General features: G+C 36.5%; 1 protein-coding gene across 1 annotated transcript in view; it reads left to right on the top strand.

The window, feature by feature from the left end:
- The window catches only part of LOC107566194 (phosphatidylinositol 3,4,5-trisphosphate-dependent Rac exchanger 2 protein-like), a 116,026-nt gene that overhangs the window by 95,370 nt on the left and 1,547 nt on the right, over nt 1-19,109 (top strand). Inside the window, exons 36-38 of the mRNA XM_016251566.1 lie at nt 963-1,153; nt 15,401-15,503; nt 17,992-18,059. Of these exons, the coding sequence (XP_016107052.1) occupies nt 963-1,153; nt 15,401-15,503; nt 17,992-18,059 (362 nt within the window). The remainder of the gene's footprint in view (nt 1-962; nt 1,154-15,400; nt 15,504-17,991; nt 18,060-19,109) is intronic.

Raw genomic sequence — 19,109 nt, 5'->3', positions numbered from 1 at the left:
GGCATAAAAGAAAAATCTATCATTTTGACCCATACAATGTTTTTTTGGCAATTGCTAAAAATATACCCAAGCGATTTAAGACTGGTTTTGTGGTCCAGGGTCACATATGTTCTTATTGTTTCAGTGAAGCACAAAAGGTGAATTTTTAAGAATCTTCACACAGCAACTTGTCAAGGTTTTCACGGAAGGACCCAACTGCAGAATGGACGGGGACACAAAAGGTGAATTTTTAAGAATCTTCACACAGCAACTCAAAAGTTCAATCAAGAATGAATTGTGAACCAAATCAGTTGAACACAAGAAATGAGTCAGTCTAATTTGTAAATGAGTTGTTCTTTTGAGTCAGTTCTTTTCAGTGAAGCAGTTGATCTAATTCACAAACTAGACTGAATGATTCATTCACGAATCGGACTGATTCGGTCCTCCACAGCAGTTCACAAGTCAAAGCTCACTTAAAATGATTTATTTGTTTGTTTATAAATTTTTCATTCATTTGTTCATTGATTCATTTGTTTTAAGAGCTTGGTTACTATATGAACTGTCATTGTTTGGAAAAGCATGACAATTCTAGATGTTAAAATGTTTCTTTTCATGTTTCACAGATGAAGGCAAATTATATGTACATTTGTGTCTATATGTACAGTATATGTCTTCAAAATAAAGGCTCTTTATTGGCATTGATGGTTCTATGAAGAAACTTGAACATCCATGGAAACTTTTCATTGCACAAAAGGTCCTTTACAGTGGAAAAAGGGGTTTGGATTATTAAATTGTTCCTTATGCTAAGTAAAAATGGGTTCTTTTATGCTATCGCATGTGAAACCCTTCTACTGGAACTTTTATTTTTCAGACCATGGGTTTGGAACATCAGAGTGTGATTAAATGATAACTCTGTTCGGTGAACTATCCCTTTAATATGGAATGTTATTGTAATGTTATTCTATTACTCTCTCTCTTTGTAGCTGATGCGTCCTCTGAATGCTCTGGATGAGTTGTACAGACTGATGGAAAGTTTTATCTCGTGTCGGCGGACGGCCGCGTGCCAGTTCACAGCCTGTGGAGCGTCTGGAGTCGGGCTGCTTACCGTGGCCTCGGAGCTGTGCAGCCGCCTGGGAGCTTGTCACATCGTCATGTGTAACAGCGGAGTACACCGGTCAGCCTGGGTTACACACACATACACTCCTTTCTCTTCTGTCCGACAGGCATCAGGCATTCGCCAGGGACTCTAAGTGGAACGCTTCTGTTTTTTCCTCCCCTGTCTTTTTTCCTTTCTGTCTGTAGCTCGGAGCAATTTACTTCCTGTCACTTATGTCTTTTATCCTGTTTTCTTCTCTGCAGCCTCAATCTTTCTTTAGTTTTGGCGAGGTTTTTGTTTTTTTTCCCTCTCTTCAGTCTCTCCTCCTCGTACCATTTAATATTCAATTTCCTCTTTTGTATGAATACGTAATAATCCTCATTACATGCTCATGTATCATTCCATAAATACACTTTCTCTGCACTAATCATTCATCCAAAGCAATTATGAATATTCAGCATCTCAGTTCTACATTTAGAAGGTTTCACTTAATCCGTCTTTTCAGAGATGGTCCAGACAGCTCTATTTCTCTAAGGGTTCTTTTGTGAAACTTAACTGAAGGGACATATTTTATTCAATGCAAGGCCATTTTTAGTATTACCCAGAGCTGATGTACTTCTTTCACGAAACCAACTATTCAACAGTTCTTTTGTTATTCATTTTCAGTTTCAAGTCTCTCTGTGTATCAGTGCCTTATTTCATAGGCCTTGTTATTATGGGGCTTACAATGCAGCACTGTATTAATATTCTGCATATATTCAGGTTTCGTTGAAAACATCTCACTAATATTCAAAAGTCTGGGTGTGGTATGATTTTTTCTAATGTTTATTTCATTTTAAGTCACTTATTTTGGCTTGGGCTGCATTTATTTGATCAAAATACACATTACAGTTAATTTTATTAAAATTTAAGATAATTTCTCAACTTTAATATATTTTAAAATGTAATTTATTCCTGTGATGCGACGCTGAATTTTTAGCAGCCATTACTTCAGTCTTAAATGTCACATGATCCTCCAGAAATCATTTTAATATGCCGATTTGCTGACCAAGAAACATTTCTTATCATCAATGCTGAACTTCTGCTTGATACTTTTGTGGTGACTGTGTTATATATCTTTTTACAGGATTCTTTGATCATTTATTTGATTTATTTTATACTTTCTTATTTGAAAGTCTTTGCTATCACTTTTGATCAATTTAATGCATCCTTGCTGAATAAAAGTATTGATTTAAAAAACAAAAACCTCAATGACCCCAAACTTTTGAACAGTGGTACATATTATACTGATTGAATTTTGAGCATTCAAAATAAACACCAATGATGACGTAATCAAAATAGTCGCATAATGAATTTGAATAGGTTTTCATTAAATCCATTGGTTGAATATGAATTGAATTGGCCACAATACACAAGAAGTTGACCTGGAATTTAAATTGAAATAACAGAAAGTGAAGGTAATGGCATTCATGGAAATTGTGTTCTTCCATCCTTTAAGGCCTGTAAAACATTTTTAATCTTTGCTAAACATTATTTAATTAGTTAATTAGTTAAGTGGTTACAAATTACACTTAGAGAAATATACATTCCTTGGAATTTCAGTTTGGTTATAATTCTACTTTCTTACTTAAATTCATATTTGAATTACAATTCTAATTTCTGTTTACTACGTCAGTTCAAGCTCAATTGAAATTCAGGAAAGACATTCTCAATAGAATTCTGAATGGTACACAACCATGGCATTTACCCCACTATTTATGCACATCTCCTTGGACAGCAGTTTCTTTGGCCACTGAAATTTGTGTCCACTTTTCTTAGCAATTTGAAAGTTGATTGGGACCATTTTTGGAAGTTGATTGGGACCTTCCAAAGATGCCCAGTCAGATTTTAAATCTAGTTTTGACTGGGCCACTCCAGGAAATTACCCTTGTTGTGGGTTTTCTTGTATGCTGTTGAAAGATTTACATTTCTCGCTAGTTTTTAATTAGTTTTTCTATTTTTCTCATCTTACGAGTTTTTCCTGTTGTTTTTTACATCTCTGTCTGGAGGACTGCAACTCTTTTAGATTTGATTTCAAATTTGTATAGGCCTCTTAGTGGCGTCACTTACTCTTTGCTTGGATAATGAGCTTTGGAGGACAGCCAGTTCTGAGAAGATTTACCTTCGGTCACGTTTGTAATAGGGAGCTTTACAGTGTGTTGAGAGATATCCATTGGCATAATTTTTTATATTCTTGCCCTGACTGGGAATTTTCAAGACCTTTGTCACAAATCTGCTTGGAAAGATCTTTCACCTTCATTTGACCAAATAAATAGGGGTGTTCCCAAAGAGGGTGAGCCAATTTGTTAACAACTACTTAACAGAAGCAGAATCCCTAAGCAACTGCATAAAAACGCCAAATCATGGCTTTTTTCTTTAGCTTTCATTTGGAATTTGTTTTGTAAAATGTCCATGTGTTGTTATTCTGCCATTAATTCTCAAGATGTGGAAAAGAACAGGAGGATGTTGACTTTTTATTAGCACTGTATGTTGCTGAAATGGTATTTCAACCTCAATTTCAAGGCCTTACACATGGCAACAGACGCACATGCATGCTGCTATTTGAGTGGCACTTTACTGCAGTGTATTGGATAAAAGCAGCATGAAATGTTCACAGCATTTTGTGTGTTGGTTTGGGTGTGACCAACTCACATTTGTACGCCATGGCAATTACAGGCCACATCTCAGCTTTAGTGAAGGCGCAGGTGCTCAGACCCGCCACGGATATGGTGAATTCAGTCTTGTTTACCCCTCTAAACATGCCTTCATCAAACAAACTCTCTCTTTATTTAACCTGCTTTTGCTCATAACCAACCGATAGTTCCAGATAATTCTGTGTGAAACATGGTTTGGGGCATTTTTTCATATTTATAGTTTGTTTCAAGCCCATTTTTCTCAATAGTAGCTACATTGAAGTTGCATTAAATAGGTTTAGGCAGGAAATGTGTTGTATTGCTTGCAAGATGTACGTGAGAGTTGATTAATTAATTCCATAGAGTAGAATTTCAGATGGCATAAACTGGCGTAAATGAAAATTCTGTCTTCATTTACTTCTCCCTCGTGTTGTTCCAAACCTATATGAGTTTCTATCTTCTGTTAAAAGAAGATAAAAGAAGATATTTTGAAGAATACGAGTAACCAAACAGTTGATGGATCCCACTGACGTTCATAGTATGGAAATAAATACTATGGAAGTCAATAGAGACCATCAACAGTTTGGTTGCAAACATTCTTCAAAATATCTACTTTTTCAGGTTTGAAACAATGAATAAGTAATGACAGAAATGTTCCTTTTTGGGTGAACTATCCCTATAATAAAACACCAAGTATGCATGTTATGCAGAGCATCAGCATTTCATAATGTGCTCCTATTTATATACCCTTTTGTCTGCCAAACGGCTTCAATCAACAGACAAAATGTGGCTGTGCCTGCTTTTAATGAAATTAAATAGTTGCAGAGAGGCACAAGCTTTGCTTTAAAGTGCTCACCTGCCAAATGTGGCTGAAGCTAAGTGAGAGCTGATGTTTATTTTATGCTAAATTTCTTTCGCCAAGGTTTTGCAGATGTCCAAATTCAATATAAAGTTGTTCTAAATGTACTGGTTCCCTCCAAAGTGGGAGAGTAAGAACACAGTTAAAAGTGGGCATAGAATGAGAAATCACATTTTCCTTGACATTTTGAAGTACTGTAAATGTGTTCGGTGCACTATGAAAACACAGAATGACAGATTTCCTGAACTTCCTTAACTTTTTGGTGTCAGACATGTGAATGTATTCACATGTTGATGAAACAACAGCATTGTTCAGAAAAACAGCAATGAGCTGATATGAACTAAATAGGATAGAAACTGTTAAAGGGATAGTTCAAGCAAAAATGAAAATTCTGTCATTTAATTGCTCACCCTCATGTCGTTCCAAACCTGTAAGACCTCTGTTCATCTTCAGAACACAAACCCGAGAGCTTTCTGACCCTGCATACAGCAACAGAACTACCACGTTCAAGGCCCAGAAAGGTAGTAAGGACATCGTTAAAATAGTCCATGTGACATCAGTGGTTCAACCGTAATGTAATGAAGCTACGAGAATACATTTTGTGCGCAAAGAAAACAAAAATAATGACTTTGTTCAACAATTTCTTCTCATCTGTGTCTTTGTGCAGTCTCTGGCTGTGTAGCACCTACTGCTATTTTTTAATAAGTTTCCCAATCATTTCAGTTAAACCTTAACAGTTTGTGAAGCACATTTCAGCACAAATTATGTTGTGGAACTGTCACACAGTAATGCAGGCTTGGACTTTTATTGAGGAATGAAGCTTTGAAAACTTTATTGAGCCCAACTGTAAACCCAAAAGGATCGAAAAACTGCATTATAACTGTTTTTGACAAAAAAAAAAAGCATGGACTGACCTCATAGGCAAAAAATTTAATAGTTAAATTCAGAAACATTCTTTTTTTAGTGTGCTTCAACCATCTGTCCTACTCTTGAAGCATGAATAGTTAAATGAAACATTCATGGGTCTCTACAGAGCTCCATAAACATGCTCAAATACCATCATCCCCAACTTGGGATATTTGATCTTTCATTATATAGATCTTTTATGACCAATATCTACTTTCTGTCCCATGTATAGTCTTTCTAGTCCATCTGTTCATTCCCAGGGTCACATTTACATAAAGTGTGTAAATCAGACATTCACATCTGCTGGTTGTAGGTTGCTTAATGTGTAGCGTATAGCAGTCCTCCCTTAAGAATACCACACACATTTGATTAGTCTCTTCCACATTTTGTATGTCAGCAGAAGAGTTCAGAACGCTTTTTTATAAAGAGCCAATAAATGCCGTCACATAGGTCTTGCCTCGGGCCAGTTGGCTCAGTATTAAGCCAGCTTTGATACGCTATGGCTAATATCACACAGCAGTGTGTGGCTCCTGCTGTGACTCCCACCTCTGCTGTGATGGCAAAGCATTTCTGATCTTCCCCGTATTTGTGTCTCACTTTAAAAGGCTTGTACAGATGTATTGGAAAATTTAAGGATTCATTCACCCCAAAATAAAAATGTTGTCATTATTTTTTAGAAGACGGTATTAGTGTTTCTTGTCCATACTGTGAAAATCAGTGGAGTCCAGTGTTGTTTTGAGCCCAGTCTTCTTCAAAATATAGAAATAAAATATTATCCAAGAGCACATTTGGTACTTCAAAACAAAACTATGTGTTCTACAGAAAGGGTACAAAATGCAAACAATTATAAGTGTGAGAAATAAAATGCCTGGTTGTGTTTTTTTTTTCTCATGAGGAAGGATCCATTATAATTGTTTGCTTTTTAATATATCTTTTATGTTCTGGTGTAATGAATAATTTGTTTTGCCCATTAAATCTTAAGCCTTCCATAGGCTTGAGCAAAATTTTATATATATATATAGATATATATATAGATAGATATATAGATAGATATAGATATATATATAGATATATATATATGTGTGTGTGTATGCATTTATATACAGTGTTGGGGAAAGTTACTTTTAAAAGTAATGCATTCCAATATTGCGTTACTCCCTATATAGATATAGATTTTAAACACAATTTGTTTAATTTAAATAATAATAATAATAAAACTTGCATTCTGTAATTTATTAAAATAAAGCTGAAATAATAAAAAATATATAAATATTAGATAACAAAACTGCCTAGGCAACTGTCAGAAATAAGTTGAAGTTGAGTAATAAAATTGAATAATTAAAAATAAAAGTAAAATAAAATAAAAAATTAATTAATTAAAGTATTATTAAAATATACAAAAACTAATAAAATCACAAGCACAACAATTACTAAAACTCAAAGTATAAAAAATAAAAACATAAGAATAAAAGCTAAATCAAAATAATTAATTTTGTTTTATTGTTTTTTATTTTTTTATTTTATTTTTTATTAAAATTGTTTTAATGAGTCGGGCCAAATACCAAAACAAACTTGTAACCAATCAGTAGTATGGGGCGTGTCTACTCATGATGTGGAGGAGAGAGCACTCAGTGCACAGGGCGGACATTAGCCGAGCCGAGCGACGACAGAAAGATTCAAATGGAGGATAAAAAGCTAAAGCAGAAAACGTCTGCGGAACAAAAGAAGGTTTACGATGAAGCAAGAAGTAGGACCCATGTAAATATCGGATAAGCTTTCCAGCACTGGAGAGAACTCAAGGAGCGGAAAGCCTGTGATCGGACGCCGAGGTTGCTTTGTTTCTTCTGTTGTCTACAACGGACACGGCAATTGTTGTGCCACGCCGCAACAGCTAAACAGCTAAAGTCTGTCTACACTGGACGCGATAAAGCGACCTTTGAAAATCATTTGACATTTGTGTCAACGCGTCATAAATAGTACGCAGCAGCAGTTTTCTGTCGGGGATTTGTCGTGTCACGCCGCTCCGCATCCAGTGTAGACAGCATCATTGATTATAATGAGTTCGATAGTATTTAGTCGTGCCGTGGCGCTTGTGTCCAGTGTAGACACGATGTAACATTGGTTTTGCTTTGTTTCACAGAACTAATCGTTGCCTGGGTTGCGTACGTATGTGTGGGGCGGAGCTATCAAAATAGGGGTGAGAATCTTTTGGGGTAGGGGCGTGTTTGTTTTGGGGATTTCAAATGTCAACATTGGCTACCAGAAATCACTTACCACACCTTTAATAGTATAATAAACTTAGCAAAAAAAAAAGATAATATAAAATATAAATATTAGATTAAAAAAACTGCCTTGGCAACTGTCAGAAATAAGTTTAAGTATTGAAATGACTAAAACTGAATAAATAAAAATAAAATTAAAATAAAATAAAAATAAAAGTATTATTAAAATGTTAAAAAATATAATAAAATGACAAGCACAACCATTACTAAAACTCAAAGTAAAATTAAAACTAAAAATATAAGAATAAAAGCTAAATCAAAATAATTAATAGTATAATAAACTCAGCTTTCTCAGGATACTGTAATTTTGTAAAATCCAAATAATCTTTACAGATCTTTATTGGTCTTTTCAAATCTCATCTCACGTTAGAAAGGCATTTATTTTCAATAAAAATAAAGGAAATAATCAAAAACTTGAAAATAAAGTATCGGGTAGGGTTAGAGTAAGTGTAGGGAGGACTTTATTGTCCCAATAAGGTGGCATCCATAATAATTTGAATTAAAATGATAATTTACACTCAATATGTTATTATTGCATACTGTTTTATAATGTACTACAATACTGAGGTGCAGATTTGCAATAAGTAGTACTATTTGCAATAAGTAGTATAAATAGCAGAAAATCCTGCTAATTTAACAGTGTAAATAGAATCTATAGCTATTTGCACTGTATAAATAGCATATTGTTAAAAAATACTGCTATTTTCACTTAGTGTAAATAGAATCCGTTGCTTATTTACACTTAGTGCAAATAGCCGCTGCCTACAAATATTTACAAATATTTGTTAAAAACTTTGCTGGAAATAAAAGTGTCAGAGTCCGTGTCTTATTATTGTCTTAGTCTTCCCAGTGTGACCTAGTTTCTGTCTCCTCTTTGATTTCGTCATTTGATTCACCTGTGTCTCATTAATTATCCTCATGTGCCTCCCTATTTAAGTTCTAGTCTGTCCGGTGTTCTGATTTTGTATATGTCTACTGTCTACGTGTGTCATCTGCCTACCTATTTGAGGATTTACCTTCATGTGGATTATTAAAGACTATTTGCCTTCATCTCCGAGTGTGGTTGTTCTACACCGTAGCGTGACAAAAAGCAGTTGACTATAGCCCTATTCGGACTGGATTAGTTTTACAAGGGTAGATGGAGTAATGTTAATTTACCACAGGACGTCTGTAATATTAATGGCCAATTCGCATGGGATAAGAAATCTCAGTAAAACTACTAGAAGTGGGAGGGGTAACTCTATTTACACGCAGCCGTCAAAAAATCAGATTTTTTTATAATGTTTGGAAACAAATGAATTCAGTGCACTATGAAAACACTCTAACTTTCAAAATGTTTTGCTCTAGTCTGAAAAACAGTTTAAAAGAATATGAATAAATAAAAATATTCAGTTTTGCTAACTGATATGTAGTTAACTTGCCACTAAACTCTGTTATTATGCAGAATTATAAAGAGAATTATGTTCTATTTTATGTTCTTTGTTAGTTTAGTTATTATTTTCAGTGTCTTCTAGTTTTTTATATCAGTTTATTACATTTTTATTTTAGTTTTATTGTAATTTTAACATTTTAGCACTGCCAAAGTTGATGTGTTAAACTAAATTAAATACTTTTACTAAGTAAAAGGCCTCAAATTTGAAGTACAATCTGGGATGTCTTTTTCTATCAATTCTTCAATAGGTAGATCTTGTCTTTCATAAAGGCCGAGGTCAGGGATCTTGGGCCTAAAAAGGTTGGTGACCACTGCTCTAAAGAAACAGGATTCCCTAAATTATCGACATTGATATCGTTATCACAATAAATATCAGAAATTATCGTGATATATTTTAAAGCCCATATCGCCCATCCCTACTGGGCGATATGGCCACCGAGAGGGGCGTGGTAGGCCGCAATGGCCGCAACGTGGACCATCAGGGTGGAGTGGGTCAACCCTGCGGAGAGTCTGGCCTGCAGGAACTCCAGCACTGTACCAACCGGGCAGTTTACTGGGTCGAGCTGGCGGTCTCCGCACCAAGAAGTGAAAAGTTTCCACTTCAAGGCGTACAGTTTCCTCGTTGAGGGAGCTCTGGATTGGAGGATGGTCTCAACAACCTCGGTTGAGAGACCGGAAGCTATGAGCTGTACCCCCTCAGGGGCCACACCCACAACTTCCACAGCTCTGGGCGGGGGTAGATGATCGTACCCTCCGCCTGTGACAGGAGATCTCTCCTGATGGGAATCTCCCATGGAGTGCCATCGAGGAGAGAAATCAGCGTGGGAGTAATCCCGTCGAAACGAGGAGGAGGAGAACCAAACTGGATTCTGTAGCCTCTCTCTACAGTGTGCAGGACCCACTGAGACACATTTGGCAGTAGTTTCCACGCTGCCAAAAAGTCTACTAAGGGAATCAGTCTCTCGAGACTGACCTCTGGTATAATGAGAGCAGCTAGCTCGGTGCCCTGTAAGGGTGGACCGGCAGGGGACAACCGAACCAGCTGCTCTAGAGACCTCCGCAGAGGTGGCAAGCCTCTTAGCACCGCTACGTTCCCGGGCGGTGACTGAGAGTGGCGCTCGCAGGAGACCGCTGCCCCCTGTAACTCCGGCAGGGTTAACAGACCGATCTCCTGAGGGCACTGAGGCGAGACGGACACCGTGTAATGCGGTGAAACCCGCTCCACCCCCAGGTATGTTCTGCTGTTTCTTTAGCACTTTTGGCCCTGCAGACTTTTAGACGAGTTTGTTTATTTTGTCCACTAACAATGTCCAACAGTGTATGTACAGTACCATTGAAGGGTCATTAAGATTATTTTAATGTTTTGAAACAAGTCTCTTATGCTGCAAGACTGCATTCATTTGATAAAAAATACAGTAAAATTGTGTAATTGTGATATATATATATATATATATATATATTATCATTAAACAACACATCTGCAATGATGAAATGTGTGTAACATTTTGTGACATTTTAAACATTTTTAATAAATAAAATGGCAGACTTTTTAGTCTTGCTAATGTTAATTTCATAGAGAGCATTGTATGTATTCAAAATACACAACATAAATATTTATTTTACTTTTTGCATTATTAAAAAAAAACTTTTAATGTGATCTTCGTATAAAAAATAAAAATGCTGAAATCTGTTAGTTTTAATATAAATGTTGATAAAGGTTTGAAGAAATACCTTGTTACTGTTAGCTCTCTGCAGAATAGACCATTTTTATGATTTTATAAACCCATGGTTTCTCATTTGTGACCCTTGACCACAAAACCAGTCATAAGGGTCAATTCGAATATTTAATCGAAATTGAGATGTATACATGACTGACCTCTGGTATAATGAGAGCAGCTAGCTCGGTGCCCTGTAAGGGTGGACCGGCAGGGGACAACCGAACCAGCTGCTCTAGAGACCTCCGCAGAGGTGGCAAGCCTCTTAGCACCGCTACGTTCCCGGGCGGTGACTGAGAGTGGCGCTCGCAGGAGACCGCTGCCCCCTGTAACTCCGGCAGGGTTAACAGACCGATCTCCTGAGGGCACTGAGGCAAGACGGAGTTTTGTTAGGATAGGACAACATTTGGCTGACTATTTGAAAATCAGGAATCTGAGGCTGCAAAAACAATCTAAATATTGAGAAAATCGCCTTTAAAGTTGCCCAAATGAAGTTCTTAGCAATGCATATTACTAATCAAAAATTACGTTTTAATATATTTACAGTAGGAAATTTACAAAATATCTTCATGGAACATGATCTTTACTTAATATCCTAATGATGTTTGGCATAAAAGAAAAATCAATAATTTTGACCCATACAATGTTTTTTTGGCTATTGCTACAAGGTGACTGAGAGTGGAGCTCGCAGGAGACCGCTGCGCCCTGTAACTCCAGCAGGGTTAGCAGAGCGATGTCCAGAGGGCACTGAGGCGAGACGGACACAGTGTAATGCGGTGAAACCCGCTCCACCCCAGAGGGGCCTGCCCTCATGAGTCCTGGGACAGTGGCGTGAGGACTTCTTGGCCGAGGAACTCTTAGTCTTAAGTACGGTCCGCAGATCCGGCTTAGACTTCGAGGCCCCCGACCCAGAGCATGTGAGGCAAGCTCTGCTTTTGTGCCTCCCTGTATGAGGAGCTGGTACTCGGAGGGGGCTGCTCCCGCCCGTCCGCCCCCAGAGCCGCTGATGTTGTACGTTAACACGCAGAAAACACTTGTCTAATTTAGTCTTCTGCGGCTCAGCCATTTTCTCTGTGGGCCAATCGATATTTAACTTGGCCACGGCACGAGTTACCACCTCCAAGAGCTCCTCATACTGTGGTGATTGAGGGGCCGAGTCCTCATCGACCTCCACCACATCAACCTCCTCGGAGGAAGACAGGCGGAGCGTCGAGCCCATTCCCCGGGGGGAAGTAACCACAGAACGGGCTTCCGATCCCAGAGAACGGGCGCTGGATCTGGCGGGTGAGGAAGAAGATAGGGACTCGCCCGTCTCCATTCCCTCCACCAGATCCATCTGCGAACCCCACGAGCGTAATCGCCGCTCCGCCTCAACGGAAGCGGGACCAGCCCAGCGGGGAACGCTAGAGAAGGCTCCCTCAGCAAAGAGAGCCTTCCGGGAGCAGAGAACATGCATCGAGCTGCATGCTCCGCTCCCAGGCAGACAACGCACAAACTGTGTGTATGCCCACCCGTAATATAACGCGGGCAGGGAGACAGCCTGAAACACTGCCTGCCCTCGTCCTTGCTTATGTGTTTCTTTTTGTCTTGTGCTTTTGACATTATGGACAAAACAACACCAAATAAGACTCACAAATGAATATCAGACTGACACACACACAGAGCGCTTGCTGAATGACAGAAAGCTGACGCCGATTCCACCGCATGTACTTTTATAGCTTCCTGGTCATTACTTCACCTGCCCGTGACGTCTCACCCATCTATTGGACTGATTACACATGGGGTTCAGAGCCAGTCACGCTGAAGGGCGTTCCCAAAGCGTCCTTCGACGCAGCTCAAGTTCCTGAAGAGGAACTACATTTAATTAAATTAATTTAGTTTTGGAGTAATGAAAAGCAAGAAAAGCCCCCATTTCCCCAGTGCTCCAACAGTCTTCCTTTAAATTTCTTAAAATCAGATTAGAGCTTTTTATGTTTAGAAGGTGCGTCAGAAAGTTTCTACTGGGAAATTCATTTATATGGTTTGGTTTTGAAGTGCCATTTCCAGCAGAGAAAAAGATGAGCTAATATATACCTTTGCTTTTAATATTTTCTGAATTGTACTGACCCAGTTAATTTATTGGGAATTACAGTTGCAAAAAAATCCAAACATCAGGCCACCGTGTTCATTTCGATGAGGATTTATTTTTTATCAAAGGCCTGTTTAATTATTTTGGGAAACGTAACAAGCTTAACTGCCTTGGTGTGCGTTCTCTCATTCCGGTTTCTCTACATGGCTATTAGCACAAGCTCTTCCTCCCTCTGGTTAGCCAGTCTGGAAGAAGGAGGATAGACGCTCATGAAATGAAGTCTCCCTACCTTTCATTTAGAAAGTGGAAGATTGTTAGTCTTTTTCTACCCATTTTCACCCTAGCCTTGAAGTGTCCTTCCTGAAGTTATGGATGAAACTGACAAGGTCTGCTCTTTTGATATCATTAAGCTCTGTGAGACTTGTATAATAGAGGGCTTGGATGGCTGCTGTGTCAGCTCTGAAGAAATGAAACTTCAAGGTGGCCCTGAGTCATGAGAGGCAAAGACTAGAGAGCCCTTGACAGTAACTCAGTCACGTCGAGACAGACAACTTTCAAGAGTACATTAGGGCAGTCTTTCTCATATCAGGGGCATCGGCCAATATGTGCTCCATGCCTTCCACTTCTGCTGCCATTTATACATTTACTGTAAGTTTTAATTTTTATTTAATAATTAAATTTGTAATATTACTAAATCATATTTACTAAATTAGATGTTATTTATGTATTTAAAGTAATTTTAAATAAAAACATGATTGATTTAAATAAAATGTATTGTTAATAATTATTAATAATAAATGTATGCATATATAAATAATTGATTTGTACATACATAATTTTATTCCCAAGAATTCCACTTCTTATGTTATGCATTTACTGTCAATTTTTATCATTATTTAATAATAAAAGTAGTAATAAAGCAATGTCAGTATTTTTATGTATTTAAAGTAATTTTAAATAAATAAAATTACAATTAAATTAATAATAATTATTAATAATAAATTGATCAATATATTTAAATGATTGATTTGCATATATATATATATACAGACACGCACACATACATATATAGTAATTAATTATTAAATACATTTAAATAAATGGGTAATTTAATCATTCTCATTTTAAGACTATATAATCTGTGATATTAATATTTTTTAATGTTTGATTTTAAAGACCCTTTTGTTTAATTTTATGATGAGGTCACCGCTTGATATCTGATGTTAAATATGAAGCAAGGAAGAGAAAAAAAATGAAGCAAGAAAGCGTTGAAAACCACTGCATTAGGGAACAGGTCATTCATTAGGTCAGGCCATTAAAATGTATGTAGGAAAACGACTTTATAAGTAACTTTATATTTAACTTTCACCTGAGGACAGCCATACTTTTTTATAATATATATTTGCATTTCACCTCTGATTTTAAAACTGCTGAATTTATAATGCGTTGCAGCATATAATATGTGATGTTCTGGACCGCCTCTGGGTGATGACTCCTTACCTGCACCGTCCAGGCTCCGAAATGACTTTATGAATATAAAAATGAATGACTGTCATCAGAGCTCCCCCTGGCTGACTATTTATTATTACTCACCGTAATTCGTACCTCACAGCAAGACTTAAAAGAGACTCATCCATCATAATGCCTGGAACTCATTGAGGAACAGAAAGGGACACGGACGAATAGCTCCATCATGCAGTTTCTGTGTATAAACACTAAACTGCTGAACTGCCAAAATGAGTTAACCATATTTTTAGAGAAGTGACTGTTAAAAAAAAAACAGTCTTTTAGAGACTTCATGCTTATGGTTCACCTTGGGGGATGTTTATCGGTCTCTTGGGACTTTTCACATTGAATGCAGTGGAGTGTATGACTCTCACACCTGTTTGGCCACGCTGCCCTTTGACTGTCTGTTCAAATGTTAATGGGATGTGAGTGGCAGACACATGTTCTCAGAGAATGAAAGTGCATGTCACGCTTCATCACGCTGGAATGATAGCACATCTGACAGGTCTTCCTGTTAGCCAGGCGTTGGCACAGACAGATGAGACATCAGCCTGGGCCACACAAGCTTGTTAAATTCCTTGGATCTGTCCTCCTCCTCCATGCTGTAATCAGAATTTAGTCATATTTATTAAGCTTCTCAATGTTTTTAATTCAATTATTAAAATCATCTTTGTATAATTAATTACATTAGAACATGGCTAGTGGAAAGTGATCTCTGATAAAAGGTGCTTTTTTCTCCTCGACTGTAATTATCCCTCTCGTTTTTGCTATTGCTGCAATCAGCATCTGAGCACTGACATATTTGATTAAGAGTTATGGTCTTACTTTATAATGTGGGATTTATGGTGCTAAATGCTGATCTGTAGTTTACTCTCTGTCTTGCAGTTGTACTCTGAGTGTCACACTGGAACAGGCCGTTCTTCTGGCCCGCAATCACGGCTTGCCCCCACGATGCATCATGCAGGCCACTGACGTCATGAGGAAGCAGGTATGTTCTGCTGTTTCTTTAGCACTTTTGGCCCTGCAGACTTTTAGACGAGTTTGTTTATTTTGTCCACTAACAATGTCCAACAGTGTATGTACAGTACCATTGAAGGGTCATTAAGATTATTTTAATGTTTTGAAACAAGTCTCTTATGCTGCAAGACTGCATTCATTTGATAAAAAATACAGTAAAATTGTGTAATTGTGATATATATATATATATATATATATATTATCATTAAACAACACATCTGCAATGATGAAATGTGTGTAACATTTTGTGACATTTTAAACGTGACTGTTAAAAAAAAAGATTATCAAGAGGATGAATAATCTTCTCGGTGTCTGTAGACAACTACCCTTTGTGTTCTTGCCCTCTCATATCTCAGTTCTTCTCCTCGATGTCCAGCCGTATCTTTTAAAGTCATAGGAAAGCAGTAGGTGAAGCGTGTGCCTCTGGTGGTGTAATTGCTGATGTTATCAGGATATGATAAGGGACTGACCATGGCTGAAGCACTCACCAGTCAGCAGTGTTGACGCTGAAGCTCTGCACTCACAATCACAGCTGTTTATGCGGCAGTAACGTCCCTCGCTGCTGATCTCGCCTGCAACAGACGCACCTGCCGAGACGCCTCACGTCAAACCAACCTGCAGAGCTATTTGCGGAAACAGCTAATGTTTGTAAAATGTGCAAGATAGATGTTTTCCTTCCTACGTCAAAGCACAGGTGGCCATTTTTCATTTTGACGCGATAGGATTTCCGGAGTGAAGATGCTCTCCATTAAACAGTCCTGTGATTCATATAGCATTGGACATTCATTTAGTTGGCTGCATGTAATGTACAGCAAATGACTCTGGATGTTCTTTGAGTATGTATGTTTTATATCCTAATTTATGATTACAAACAAGTCCATCTAACACATCTGACAAGGCCAGTGTTCGTGAACTGTGACGACGGATGCGGCTTGTAAGTCACAGGTTCAGCTGGCTGGCAGGACTCTGCCGCTGCTCTTTTTCTATGAAATATGAGCCACAGCATCTATGAAGGATGGCAGAGCAGGCTGACTTTTGCAACTGAAGAGGAAAAAACAGATGATCTGTTCAGAATAGGAAATGATTATATGAATTATTTAAAAATAGAAGAAAACCCAGTGCATATTTTAAAAAGTAATTTTCCTTGGTACAGAAATAGAAGTACATTAAAAGAAATTGGATGATTTAATTTCAGTACATGCATGGTGTTGGGCGTATATTTGTGTTTGACAGCACAAAAACTATTTTACATTATATATGTGACCCTGCACCTCAAAAACAGTCCTAAGGGTAAATTTCTCGAAACTGAGATTTATACATCGTCTGAAAGCTGAATAAATAACCTTTCCATTGATGTATGGTTTGGATAGGACAATATTTGGCAGAGGTACAAGTATTTGAATATCTGGAATCTGAGGGTACAAAAAAATCTAAATATTTGCAAATTAAGTTCTTAGCAATGCACATTACTAATCAAAAATTAAGTTTTGATATATTTACATTAGGAAATTTACAAAATATCTTCATGTAACATGATCTTTACTTAATATCCTAATGATTTTTGGCATAAAAGAAAAATCGATAAATTTGACCCATACAATGTTTTTTTTTCTATTGCTACAAAAATACCCCAGTGACTTAAGACTGGTTTTGTGGTCCAGGGTTACATATATGTGTGTGTGTGTGTGTGTGTCTGAAATATACATACATTTCTGATGTAATATATATTAGAATATATTATATCATATATATTTTTACACATTGCATATAGTATATGTATATATATATTTTTTTATATATATTTTATTATATATTCAGATAGCATAAATATATTTCATATAATCTATCAGCCGTGAGGAATTTGTATTTATTATGAATTATTTGTATGAAAACTCAGGCTTTAATGTGTTCATTTATGTTAATTACGTAAATTTTTATATAGCATAATGGAAAAATGTATGCAATTAATCAAGCCTCCTGACCAGTTTGTAAATTAAATCATGAAGAGTTTTTTTACCATCAGCAATTCAAGCTTAAAATAACTCATAATTGCAAAACATTTCCAAACCTCATTAAAAATAAATTAATCTTAGATTAATTATTTGATATATCATGTAATTAATTCAACTAAAACATTTAATCCCAGCCCTAACAAAGCCATTTTAGGTGGATTTGTTTTCATTCCCACTATATATATATTTTTTTTTTTTTACCAGTTTTTTCTTTTTCAAAATTTACCTTTTTTACAATTTAAATTTTTTTTTATTTTATTTTTTTTTTTACTAATTTTCCCCTTTTTTTTAAGTGGATATTTCGTAATACTTCCATAATATACAACACAGCCTAAATGACGCCACTTCTCAACTTTGACCGACTATACACAGAATATGCTCATGCTTATTTAAAGAATAACTGTTCTGACTGGCCTGAAAGTCATTTATAATTATGGCCCTTTTTAGGGAGCAAGAGTGCAGAATTCAGCCAAGAACCTGGGAGTGAGAGACCGCACCCCATCAACAGTGCCAAGGTAACCAGAGCAGCCCACAAACCACTTTCCTCCATCTCTACACACACACATAATTTCAGTCCCCTCACATTCACACTGTGGTTTTCACTAACCTTTCATAAAATGTGCATGAAATAATTTTAGACCTAAATGCCACGGTCCAAAGATTTACACATTTCAGAAAAAAGTTTAGGCCTCCAGAATTATTACAGCACTATATTGACAGGCCTCAAACATTCTGATGAAGGGTTTGCTGTAAACCTCTAAGTGTTTGGAATGGTTGTGGATGAATTTTCATTTTTGACAAACTATTACGTTAAAGCTATTTAATGTGCAGACTTATTTTTATAACAATTTCATCTGTTTTTTGTAAGGTCTACTTTTAAAATAATTTAAAGGGATAGTCGACACAAAAATGAAAACACTGTTATCACTCATGTTGTTCCATAAATTAATGAATGAATGTAACTGCAACCTTTTTTCTGAGAAAGAAAGTCAGAATTGTGAGATATAAACTCTGAGTTTATTTCTCAAAATTCTGAGTTTACATCTTGCAGTTCTGACTTTTGTCTCTGAATTGTGAGTTTACAATTTGCAATGCAGTTTTTTTTTTGTTTCTGCCACAGAACAAAAAAAGGTAATTACAGCTTTTATCTCACATTTCTTACATTTGTCCTCCAATTGCAACTTCTCAGAAATGCGAGTTTATAATTGCCCATCTCGCGAATGACTTTATATCTCACAGTTCTCAGAATTGCTTAATACCAACTGAAAATTCAGCTTTGCATCACAGGACTAAATTACATTTTAGAATATATTAAAATAGGAAACTGTTATTTAAATTGCACTAATATTTCGTAATATTGCTGTTTTTACAGTTTAAATAAATTCAACTTTTCAGAGCATAAATGAATAAAAAAAAAACTATACTAAATAAAAAATCTTAAAAATCATTAAACAAAATTATAATAAATCTTACCAACCATATATATTTTTACATATATGGTACTATATATATATATATATATATATATATATATATATATATATACAGAGTGGACGGAAAGAATA

This window comes from Sinocyclocheilus grahami, unplaced genomic scaffold (genome assembly GCF_001515645.1).
Source record: "Sinocyclocheilus grahami isolate Dianchi unplaced genomic scaffold, SAMN03320097.WGS_v1.1 scaffold1055.1, whole genome shotgun sequence".
NCBI classification, from domain to species: domain Eukaryota; kingdom Metazoa; phylum Chordata; class Actinopteri; order Cypriniformes; family Cyprinidae; genus Sinocyclocheilus; species Sinocyclocheilus grahami.
This window is presented reverse-complemented; position numbering and strand designations above follow the sequence as displayed.